Below are 12,946 nucleotides of genomic sequence, written 5' to 3'. Positions count from 1 at the left end.
AGGCCCTATAATTTATTAACTCTATCAATTGTATAGAATGAGTTGTTCCAAGTCCAAATTTAGGAACTGAATCAATAACAAATAGAAATAGAAAGCAGGAAAAATTCCAAAAAAAAAAAACTCTTGAATTTCAAAATCTCTAGCTAGGAATTGTTGTCATTTGCTTTTCAAATGTAATCAATTGCTAAGTGTAGTAAATAAGATTAATATAGAATTCTGAAAGTCGAGAGATATTTTTTTAAAGATTTTTCCTAGAAAGTGCAAGGACTGAATTATACTTTTCCTATAATTATAATAAATCAAAACATGCATCAAGTATTGAATTGTTTCATGGGCCGAGACTGAGCCAAGCCCAGTGGCCCCAGATATAATTGGGTTAATTGATAATTAATTCATTGATATTAATAATGTAAAGAAAAATTACTAATAATTCTGTGTCTGCGTGGGGGCAGGGCGCCGCCGCGCGGCGTAATGGGCCGCAAGTAAATTGGGCCAAGGTTGAAACAGAAGAAACGGCCCATGACTACCCATGTCGTAATCCTTTTTTTTTGAAAGCTCATTCTTGTTGGGCTTCGTGTACTTGATCCAAAAATTATGAAAATTTACCCGAGAATTTGTTCAATTCTATATGCGAAATTACGAACACCTATTTTTGGTAGGAGATTTTATATATTTTATTAAATTTATCAAATTTTTATTTCAAAAAAATTTTAAAATGTATTCTGTTCAGTCAAATTTTGAATATTTTGACCGGAATTTCCTTCCTTTATTTTTTTTAGTTTAGATAAAATTTATTTATATTGAAGTTAACTAAGGATGTTTTAATGAAAATCAAAAGAAAAATGAAAAGCCAACTAACTTGACCGAAAGAAGATCCTTAGAAAAAGAAAATAAAATAAAAATAAAAAATAATAAAGACGAAAGGTTTATCAGATAATGAAGGCAAACCTTCAATAGTCCTTCTCAATCAAAAGCGGTTTATTGTCGCTTTTGCTTTTGCTTTTGCCCCAAATCATAAAATGTATATATAATAACCAATCAAAAACCAACATATCGCTTTTATTTTAAATAAATAATGTTGGACTCCTCGTATTGGCCAACAACTTGGAAGTATTTCTAAAGACAAGAGTAAATCCAAAACAAATTGTTATAAAGGAAGCACATGCACTACGTTGCCAAAGAACACAACTTCCTATAAAAAGATGTTAAGAGAATAAAAATTTAAGTGATTGAATGTTACATATCATTTTTATTTCCAAAAAAAAAAATCAATTGCGTGACTTGTTCTTCTGTGTTAATTTAGTTAGCTTGTGCACAGAATGAAAGAGCAGAAAAAGAAAGGACATTTTTTTTTTGGGTGTTTATGACGAGAAAAACTGAAATCAAGGAGATGATCGAGTGAGTGAGAGAGCCAAAGGGAAAGGGAAAGGAAAAGGAAAGTGGGCACAAAAGAAGCTTCTGTACTACTCTTCTTCTTCTTCATCTTCTTCAAAGCTGTGATTGATGAGATAGTTAATCACAAGTCACTTCACACAAAGGTCCTTCCCTTCTTTTACTAACTTAGCCACAATCTCTGTTTCTCTATTTATATCAAGTCCTTATCAATATGGGGCTCCCACTATTTTGCATTTTCTTCGGAATATCTGAACTTCATTCTTTTTTATGGAAAGTGTCAATTGGCAAGGCTCTCATACTGGGGATCGATAGACTACTGCTACTTAAAACCTTAATAATATGTTCCAAAAAATCGTTATATTAGTCATTAGTGATAGGGAATCAATTACCCACGCACGGTAGAGAAATTAGAATCACACGACTAAGAAACTGAGTAAATCAGTTAAAAGTGCTCAGTAGAAAAATGGACATGGAACAATCTGAACAACCAGCATCACATTAAGAAAGAAGTGATGACGTTTATTGATGATGATGCAATACGTAATCTGAAATGTAATTTATTATTACTATATTGCATGCTCGGTCCACGAACATGCATGACAATATTAAGGTTAAAAATGTGGTACTGGGATCACATTCACAGACAGAACAGAAGCATAGAAATATATATATATATATATATGATGATTTAGAAAGTCTAAATGATTATATATTTAGTTCAAACCAAATCGATATATATAAATGAAAACAAAAGGTGGTGGGTGGCATGGAGGCAACATTTGGAGATGGAGGCATCATCATCGTTCAGCTTTAAATGTGAGAGACTATTCACTTTGTGCACAGAGAGATAGAAGCTTCCTCGATATCTTCAAAGCACATACAGAATAGCAGTGCGTTGTATTCTTCCCTCTCCCTCCTTTAAACTTTCTTTTTTGTACTTCCCTTTTCCTTCTCTCTCTCTCTCTCTCTCTGAGAGCTTTCTTGCCAACTTGCAGAGCCCTAAAAATTTCTCTGCAACCAATAAAGTTGGGGTACCGCCCTTCTTTTAGCAAAGAGAGAGAAGCTTCACGATGAAATCTCACATATTATCACCACAGAGAAAAGAAAACCTGGAGAAAGAAAGCGATCTTGCCCTCTGCATGTGTTTGTTCATCTTCATTTATAATATATGTATATAAAGCACAAGGCAGGGCTAGCTACGTGTAGGGTCTTCATAAATCTAAATCTAAATCTACGAAGCTGATGTATCCAAAGATTACTACAATTTATCTAAAGTACTAATACCATAAAGAATTGTCTCTCGTCTTTTATTTATTTATTTTTAAATTTCTTTCGTTTTCATGCAAAAGTACTTACAATCTTTTTATACCTCTATCTATCTCTTGATGATATGTATAGACACAACTTTCATATGGGTGAACTTTATGGCTAAAACCTTAAACTTATCTATTGTACGAGTGTGAAAATTAATCTTGGCCTGTGTTGGTACTTTTCTTACATCGTTAGAATGGAAATTAATCATCATGGCTATAGAAAGTAAGTAAGAAATAATAATGCTGCTGAGTAATTAAATACTGTGAATATTGAGGAAGAGAAGGGAGTGAAAGACGGATATGTCGTGTCGGCTTCAAAGCATGGCTCACTTCTTAGGATCCTTCAAAGGAAAAAGGATGGTCTCTCTCACTGTTCCTTCTTCATCATCACTAAAAAGAACAATGCAATAATCATTTTAAACATTTCAAATTTGATTCCTCTCTCTCTCTCTCTCACACACACACACACACACACACTGATATCATCTTTTATCCTTCTTCACTGGTCTGTCTTTCCCCAAGAGTACACACTTGGAGGCCCTGATCTATATGTCTTTATAATTTGATAAAGAAAAGAAAAAGAAATCATCTGCAACATCATCTTCATCGTCATCATCATGGTTTTTTCCCCTTTTCTTTTTATTTGTTTTCCCAAGAGATTTGTCTGCAATCATTGGGTAACTAACTCGGACCAACTAACTAAACTAATAATCAACTCATTAACTGTTATGAAAGTTACTAAGTGGTGCATTATCATCAAGTGACCGGGCGGAAATCCAAGTGGACATCATAGGAAAAGCAGATCAACAAACATATCATTAACTTATTTCTTTCTTTGCTTTTTCTATTTTCTCTATAAAATTCTCATATTACATTTTCATAATGTTCAGATTCACTGATATATATATGTGGATATTATAATTAATTCATTTTCCAGGTCAGGCAAAAGCAAATAATTCATTTTGAGATGAAAGATTTCATAAAGAACGTGCCTAATTTGCAGGAAATAGATAAGAGTACTTTTTGCTTCCACTAATAAACCAAAATCCAGCGTAATTATCTTCTCTTTTTGATTGAATTGTCTCTCTTGATCTCCTTCTACTCTTGACTCTTATTGCCTTTCTCTCCTACAAATATATGATTCTAGTTCTACGGGGAAAATGAAAAATCTGCTACACACTGCTTAATGATGACGCAGGGAATGTTTCAAAAGTGGGTCCAAAGAAAGCTATAAAGAGAAAGCCATCAATATGCCATATAAAGAAAACAAGTTTGTCTGCTTCTACATTTGCTCATCCATTTCATAACATATGCATGAGTTAACTTAGCGTGTCAAATAACTAATTAAATTATTATAAGTTCATGACAAAAAAAAATTAGCAATCAAATCTCTAGGATACATGCACAGACAATCCTCAAAACATTAAAGTATAAATTCACAATTATATCAAAATATGATGATGACGACTTTTTGGTTTGCGATGCAAAGGCATATATATTATGCCATAATAATAATATTAATTAGTCCGCAGGAAATAACCCTAAATCAGATAGTAAGTACTAATTTCAACATCTAGTTCAAAAGCCGAGATCTTGTGTTCATAACAAGTCAATTATACAAGAAATAATGATTTGAAACTTGGTTAATTCACCCAAATGGTGAGCTTCTTCCTTGTGCCATAGTACCACTATTAATCATGGGACTCATCCTTTCTCCTTGAAGAGGAGTGGTGGTTGCTGTCCTTTTTGGCGATGGCCTTTCAAGCTTCACTGAAGCCTCTGAAAACTTATCACACACAGCTTCTCCTTGTAGCACAGGCTTTGTGTCATAAATTTCTGACATGGTAGGATCCATTTCACCTGCTCTATGATCCAACGATGGTGGTGCGATATGAAGTTGCTGATCAAAACCTTTGAAAGGATCATCTTGAGGTCCTCCGAGGCATGATGAAGCAGTCCCTATATCTTGATGAAGCCGAAGATCATCATTCCAAATCAATGGACTCTTCCCTGTAGCAGTACTGTTATAAGGATTTGGCCTCTTCTTGCCCAGACTCAAATTTTCATTGTTGTTATTGTTATTGTTATTTGGTATCATCAACCCCTCGAGCTGTGGCCTCTCCATATGGTGAAGATGATGATCAAGTTGGTCACTACCAACGCTACCGCCACCGTAGATGTTGAGTTCTTGAAAGGGAAAATTAAGAGTTGAACTAAAATCTTTTCTGACTCCTCCAGCCCCTATTTCAGGCATGGCTTGAGCTGCTCCAATACTGATATTTCCCTTTAAGTTATTGGTGGCAGCCATGTTTTCACCTGCAAGTGTTTGATAAGCCTTCTCCAATATGCTCTGCATGTACTTTCCTTGAGCTTCAATTCTTAGCTGAAGATGTTTTTGGACCTGCCATATGAATTTGTAGGAGGTGTTGGGAGGTTTAAAGAAACAAATAATTGACCATATATATTTTAATTTTTGAAAATGATTGAATCTAGATTCTTTGTGGTCAAAAAAGAGATTGCATGAAATATATTTGCAGAAAGATGGAAAGAAAGTAAAAATAGGAACCATGTAAATAAAATAAAAAAAATTATATACATAATTATATTGTTTGATTTCATTCTCTCTTTAAATGGCATGAGGATAGAAAATTTCAATCAAGAATTACTGCTAATCATTTTGAGTTGTCTTAAAACATAATCCTCCTTTTGTCCCTAAATATAATACATAATATTTTTAGCTTCTATCACTTTTTATATATAATACATAGCTCAAACTGTATGTTGTTTTAAATCTTTTTTCGAAAAAAACTCCTATTTAATGATTTCCCTCGACCCTTAATAAATTGTTTTACTATCACGAAAGAGTATTAAATTATGGGCAGATTTGAAAATAACAAAAAATTATTTAGACACAAACAAGTTTTTCAGTCCAGTATTGACAATTATATTCAGGGATGAAAGGAGGATTATATATAATTTAATTCTAATTCTTTTTATTCATTTTGTTCCTTTTGCTGAGCTGAAAGAGAATCAAATTTTATTCCAAACATGTGAAGAGAATTGAAGAATTGTCCTTTTTCTGGGACAGAAATTCAAGCTAGTGGCTTTTTTTAAAGTAAGTAAATTATTTTTTATGATAAAAAGAAAATATATTATTTATTTTTCCTTTTCTTTTACCTCAAGCTGTTCATGCAGTCTCCTCTGCACCTCCATTTGCATCCTGATCGCATCAACCATGCGTGAGTTACTGTTCATACAGTGTCACACGAACACATTCCATGCACAAAGAAAATCACATAATCCCCCCAAAACCCCAGAAAAGGAATTTAAAAAAAAACTCAGGATTTTTTTCTTAAAATAAAAAATAGAAAAAAAAGAGTGAAAATAAAAATCTTTTGAAACATATTAACCTGTTAAATGCTTTAAAATTAATGAAGAAAACAGAACTGGGGAGCATACTCATTCATGTTGCGACCAATCATGGCCGATGGGGAAGCAGTGTTTCGTTGAAGCTCTAAAGCCGAAGCTGCACAGAGTAATATAAAAGCTTAAGTGAATAAAAATTTAAAAGGGAAAAAACTATCATGAAGTGTAAAGATATAAAAAGATCAAAAAAGAAGGTGCCAAAAAAAAAAAACAATGAGACTGAGGAACCCTAGAAAAAGAAGTGTCACCTCTCATACTATCCTTAATGGAATGATCATTGAATTCTTTGTGGGGTTGCTTCCCAAGCCTAAATTTCTGCGAAACACAAACCAACACGATACAAAAAGAACATCAAAATTAAAGCGAAAGAAGGGGGCAAAAAAAAAAAAAAAAAAAGCAAGCTCGAGATCAAACCACCCAGAAAAACATGCAGTAACTGTCCCAAATCAAAAGCGTCCTCATAACCAAACATAAACAAAACTCAAAAGCAAAAGCGAATCAACAATTAGTATTAATTAATTACGTGTTCGTTCATACCTGAAGGTGGCTCTTGAGATGGTAAAGCGTAAGCCCCTTCACACCCATAACCCTCATAATGGTTTTCGGGGTGGCCTCTGCAAAATTTCACGCAGAAACAGGAATTAATTAAGAACCAAGAACTAGTCTAGTTAATCTATCAATAAGCTTTTCGGCTGATTTAATAACGTTATATATACACATATATATAAGAGGGCGGGAAGTTAAGGTGGTAATTAAGTACGTACTATCAGGGCCGCCGAGCTGGGTGACGGCGTCGACGAAGCGTTCATGGAGTTCGACGGTCCAACGAAGGCGAGGCTTAGGGTCGGTGGTGAGGACGAGGCCAGAGTCGCCTTGAATACACATGGGTCTGTCATGGGAATTCATAGTTGAGGGCTTCTTTGGAGGGAACATTCTTTCCATCTCTCTCTCTCTTCTCTCTCTCTCTTTTTCTGAGAGACTCTCTCTGATCTGTGAGTGAGAGAGGAGATCAGAATACGCAGAGATTCAAGAAGAACAAATGCGATGCAAATAGGGGGAAGAATAGGGTGCGTTTTAATTTGAAGAGCAGAGAGGTGTGTGTGTGGTGGGGATATATGATATCTGAAATGCCTTTAGTTTGCCCTCCTCAACTATAAAAGAGCATATGGCTAGGGGTGACCAGTTAATCAGTATTTTACATTAAAAATAAAATCACAACATATTAATATATTAATTATTATTACTATACATAAATAAAGCTTCCTTCTTCATTATATTATTCTAACATGAAGACCCTTCCTTTGCCAAAAAGATTCCCCCTCCCTCCCTCCCTCTCTCTCTCTCTGATAATCTCTCTGTGTGTGTCTCTCTCCTCTCCCTGCAATCTGGTTTTGATTATTAAATTAAGCATGTGTTATGCATAGTTAATTACTCCCTCCATCTCCATTTATAAGAGACGTTTTTCCAGAGTAGTTTTGTGTTTCATCATAATGTAAGATGTTTTAGAGAAACAATGATTTATTAATGATCTTATTAAAAAAGAAAATCCCTCGTCAGCTAAGAGTTAGTATTAAATAACAAAAAATATTTTTAAAGGTTAAAATTGTAAAAAAGTTAAGGCTTTTAATTGTACCTAATAAGATTAATCTTTCTTCACAATTTATTCACAAAATATTTTATAAATTGAAACGGAGGGATTTTCACATAAAGATACATGTATTTTAAATTCAAATATAATTTTGCATGTAGGCATAGAGGGACACACATACTCACTAGAGGGAGATGTGTATGGGTGTATATACATATATGTACAACCAAGTATAACTAGAGGATTTGTATGTCTTTAGAATATGCTGCAAATTGAAATATATTTGGTAGAACTTAATAAAAGAGTTATAAAATGACAAAAATAATTACTAGTTCTTCTTTAATTTTTATAATTAATTTGATGTATTTTTGGTTAAAAAAGTGGATATATAGTCAAAAGAATTTCTTACATGGATATTTATTTATATGTATGTGTATGTAAAATGTAATTAATAGTCATGATGAAGATGTACACATAAACAAGTCATGCATAATAAGTAAGTCACATCTAGCCCCTCAAGAGATCTGCATAGGTGAGTCATATCGTAGTACGGCATCCTTTTTAGCATAATAATTCTGAGCCCATCAAACAGCCAATAATATATATAAAATAACTCAACGATTTTGCTTTTGGTTCCTTCGCCGGAAAAGTTTCATTCTTATATTTGACCGAATAATCTGTTTATTTATTGGATTGTTGAAATACCCTCCACATCGAGCGCTTTAATTTGGCTTGTCATCAACAATCAATTATTCCAGCGGTCACTTTAAAATATCTGTCACAGTATAATTTTGTTCTTGTTTAGAGGTGAAAAGTTATATCTAATTAAAATATAGTTGAGAAGTGCATTTTTCGAGGTGAAAAATTACATCTAAAAAAGGGTAAGTTTGAAAATATCGAGAAGTAATCAGTATGAATGTGAGTGCATTTTGGCCCTCCCACTTCGACAAATATAAAGCAACAAATAAAACTCGAAATTTTCGTTGAAATATTTATATATAATGTAAGAGTTTTTGCTATATATAGGGAAACTTTTTTTTTTTCCCGAGGTGGTGAAATTATTATCAAGAGACTATTACTACGTGTACTGAATTAACATCGATCGACACCAAATTATTATGCGAGTTTTGGAAATATAATTTTTTCAAAGTAAAGGTCATTAACTGTGGAAAATTTTAGCCCCAAAAATCTTGGAGGGAAATCGCCCTCTCTTTGTCTCTCTTGTACTATCATAAAAGTACAAACAAGTTTCCCTCGGTTAAAATATGATCAAAATAATTTCACTGAATTAGATGATAATATTTATTTTCTGTTAATAACAACAATTTAAAATACTTTTCCTGTCTTTAATGTAAGAACTAATAATTTGAGCAAATTAAGAATGTTGATTAAATTAGTTAAGTTAATATGATATGTTTTTTTTAAAAAAAAATCATAATTATCTTCTTTGATTCCTTCACTCCCTCTTCTGCTTAATTATTGTTTGTGTGACTTTAATAGGATTAATTTTAAAAAAATTGATAACCTTGTGAAATAGGTCTTTCATATATAGGATTAATCAACTTTTCAATTAGGTCCGATTGGATAAGTAATTTGAAACTATGGTTTCAGTTTATTATTTCCCATCAAACACTATTAATTTAATCAGTTTATTTTAAATTAACACAAATTTCTATTTCCAGGTCGATGAAATATCTATGTATAATATTCATTATATTCGTAAAGGAGTATAATTAATTTAAAAGTAAAAATGAATATATGAAAAGAAAGGTAATGATATATATTCTCTCCGTGTTGTTCTATCTTTATGAATGAATATGGAAACTTTCCCTTTTGATCTTTGCATGTTCATAACGATCGACACCATATGAACTTTCAAATTTGAACAAATATTTGGATTTTCATACTTCACAATCAAGACATGTAAGAGTTCAAATATATGTATCTTTTCCTTTCTTTTCTTTTCTTTTTATATTAATTTTCAAAATAAAGAGCGATCCAAATGAAATTGTGTTACCTATCATCATGATGAGAAAGCACAAAGAAGAAAAATGGAACCAAAACTTCAGGGTATGTGGTTGGTAAAATTACTTCATGGCATCAGTGGGGGACCTTCTTCTTCCATAAAACTTTATATCACTCAAAACCTAATTAATAATTGCTTATTGAAGCACAAAATATAGATAGAAGAATAAACTGTATTTTCAAGCCCCAAAAACAAATGACATAAAATCTAATGATATAATAATCTGGTGGCTGAGTTAATTTATTTTGCATAGGATGAACTATGCTGTTTTATTACAAATATTCTTTTAAAAATTCAAAATTAATGGAACCTTGAATTGTTTTTTTTTTAAAATCGAATTTTGATTGGTTTAATTTGTGCCAAATTTATGACTTAGATGAATAGACTCAGTAATGAATTTTCAACAAATTGTCGATTCAGTTAGTCTATTTAAAATTATACGATTACCAGACAAATTTTCAACAAATTGTCACTTCAGTTAGTCTATTAAAAATTATACGATTACCAGACAAAACAAAAAGACAACAAAATACTAAAGCAAAAAAACTTCTCCTTTAATTTGTGACAAAAAATTAAAGAAGTGATAAATGAAATGCCTCAAGTTGAGCTGAGAATAAATGCTTTCTTCTTTGACAATCAAACGAAGATTCCTTTCTCCAGAAAGTGTAAAAACTAATTGCGTTAATTCGTAGCACACAAAATATGCTTAAACTTACTTAGTTCATATATAATCTCTTATTTTATTGCAAAACCCTTCAGAATTTGCAGCTGATTTGTCCTATCACATGAGCCAATTTTTGACCAGCCCACCATAAATAGACAATTTGAACCAATCAATGAGTTCCAAGTGGACAATAAATCTGATCTGAAACAGACAAAATCTATGTGATTAAGACTATACCTAGTTTGTGGCCTCCATATTCCTCTTTTATTATTCGAATGCTAATTATTATAAGCCCGTAATTTAATTGGTAACATGTCCATTCATATAATTGAGGGGTACAAATAATTAAAAATAGAGCAAAAAATAAATGAATTAAGTGGGGATTCTTCTTAAGACTTGTAGCTACTACTTCTACTACTACTACTACTATTATTATTATGCCATTGTGATTTAACCAAGCAAAGCAAGAGGATTTCACTTTTCTTTTTAATTGTGTTTTAAAAAGCTAGAGAGAGCGTACTACGTAGCAAAAGTGGGTTCGGTTTAGTGAGAGAAGGAGGCTGTTTGCTTGAATTTTAAGCATCTTTATGGGATGCCTATGAATATATTCTTCCATATGAATGAATATATTCCTCTTGAAGGTGAACTTGTGGGTCCCATCTTTGTGTTAAATTCCAATATTCCATGTCGATGAGCCTAAGTTGTGTTTAAAATTAATTATTATTTATCAGTAATGATAGTTTAGTCGAGTATAGCTACAATGCTTTTTAAATAAAAATATAATTTAATATAACCTAGTAAATAGGAAAAAAAACAACATGGATGAGGAGAATCTTCTACTTGAACCCCGTCATGACAAATTGATCAATATTAATACTCCATCCATTCCAATTTGTAGTCGTAGTAGTTTTCTGTTTCATAATATAAGATGTTTTAGAGAAAATAATAACTTATTAATGACCTTATTCCAAAAATACTTTTCATTGATAAGTGCGACTTAATTAGAGGTCATTATTTCATGACTAATGTTTTTAAAGTTTATACTTTTTTTTTGAAAAAAAAAGGTTTTTAATGGTATTCGACGAGGTCTATCGGTCCCTGCCAGTTGCTCTTAAAACATCTTATGCATTGTGACAGAAATAAAACAAGATCAATTGTCATCAAATTATAACCAATTGCTCAAGTGCCTATTATTTAGCATTTTCTATCAACTCCAACGAGTGGAGGTCCATCTAAATCTTTCTATAAAAAGTAAATAATTGTTTCATATGGACGTATAAATATAATATAGTTAAGATCAACAAATATGTTTGAAGTTTATTTGTTTTCTTAAAAATACCTATATACTACCTCTAGTTCTTAATATAAGAGCTAGTTGATTAATTTGAGTAAATTAAAAAAAATAGTTAAATTAGTTATTTGTAATAAATCAGTGATTTTTTTTAAATACTCTTACTAATAATGTGTATTAGCTAGAACTACAATTTGATGAAGCCTTTAACAAGTACAACTGTTATAAGAATTATCTTGAAAAAATAAATAAATATGATAGACAAAATGAATTAGGATCTTATGTTTAGGATCAAATTGAAAATCAACCTAGTTCTTATATTAAGAACTAAATTAATTACCAGCATGCGGTGGGTGAGAATTTAATGATGCTAACATAGGTATACTTAATTAATGACGGTGAAAAAGGACAATTTTAATAAATGCGTCAAGTTTTTAATTGTAATCCATCTATTCCCAAATTTAAGCCATTTTTAATTAATTCATATGCAGCAATATAGTTAAAAGTATTATATTTGTCATAAATTATTTTTATATCCTTATTAATTAGTTATACTAAACTTCAACATATAAGTTTATACTCTCTTTTACTACTCTTATTAAATATTGTCGTATATAAAAAAAAAATACTCATTAAAACTATTAAATACATTTTAGAAGGGATAAAAAAAACACATTTTAAAAGATGCCTCGACAAAAGACAAAAGCAAATCATGCTCACTTATAAGAAGGAAGTGGGGGGAAACCACCTACGCTGTATATGGGATGGAAGGGAGTATTTAGACTAATAAAAGACTCTCATTTAGTTCTTATAAAGAGGTTCAGAAGGAGTAATTAAAAAGATATCTCATTTTTCTCGCATATACATATCACATATAAATATTTAATGCAACTCATCATGCGTTGCAGAGTAGACTACTCAGGAAATACAATCACATACCAGAATTTTATCAATAAATAAATATATTTTTGACCCAGGAGAAATTAGTTCATATGTACACATGAATCTTTTGAAGAATCTATTGATGAAAATTAGAGTTGATATGTGTGTGGGCGTGTGTATGCAATAAGCCTAATATTCGGAAAAGCCCCTACCTCTATGTACTATACGTAAAAATATTGATGACAAAATGCCCATGGATATCTCGTATCCATACACACACACATACACACTCACATATATGTGTGTGTGGGATGCATGCCCTTGAAAATGCAATAGGATAAGGCAGAATATTATATATATA

General features: G+C 31.7%; 1 protein-coding gene across 1 annotated transcript; it reads right to left on the bottom strand.

Annotated features, from left to right (window-relative positions):
- Nucleotides 1-4,105: 4,105 nt before the first annotated feature.
- Nucleotides 4,106-12,884, bottom strand: LOC114755002 (myb family transcription factor APL-like). The gene is made up of 7 exons (XM_028943873.1): nt 12,874-12,884; nt 6,899-7,089; nt 6,672-6,748; nt 6,383-6,449; nt 6,168-6,234; nt 5,886-5,928; nt 4,106-5,109 (listed from the first exon to the last, which is right to left on the bottom strand). Exons 2-7 carry the CDS (start codon nt 7,074-7,076, stop codon nt 4,357-4,359), a joined length of 1,185 nt encoding a protein of 394 aa, XP_028799706.1. The 5' UTR covers nt 7,077-7,089; nt 12,874-12,884; the 3' UTR covers nt 4,106-4,356.
- Between the last annotated feature and the right edge of the window lie 62 nt (nt 12,885-12,946).

This window comes from Neltuma alba, unplaced genomic scaffold, assembly GCF_004799145.2.
Source record: "Neltuma alba isolate B1F8T4 unplaced genomic scaffold, ASM479914v2 tig00010229_pilon, whole genome shotgun sequence".
Lineage (NCBI taxonomy): Eukaryota > Viridiplantae > Streptophyta > Magnoliopsida > Fabales > Fabaceae > Neltuma > Neltuma alba.
This window is presented reverse-complemented; position numbering and strand designations above follow the sequence as displayed.

Bases quoted from the DNA above. Each gene is read 5' to 3' on its own strand.
- LOC114755002 (XM_028943873.1), bottom strand. From the start codon at position 7,076: ATGGAAAGAATGTTCCCTCCAAAGAAGCCCTCAACTATGAATTCCCAT. The intron at 5,929-6,167 runs GTATGCTCCCCA...TGATGCGATCAG, and splicing joins ATTGGTCGCAACATGAATGA to GATGCAAATGGAGGTGCAGA. The intron at 5,110-5,885 runs GTAAAAGAAAAG...TTCATATGGCAG, and splicing joins GACTGCATGAACAGCTTGAG to GTCCAAAAACATCTTCAGCT.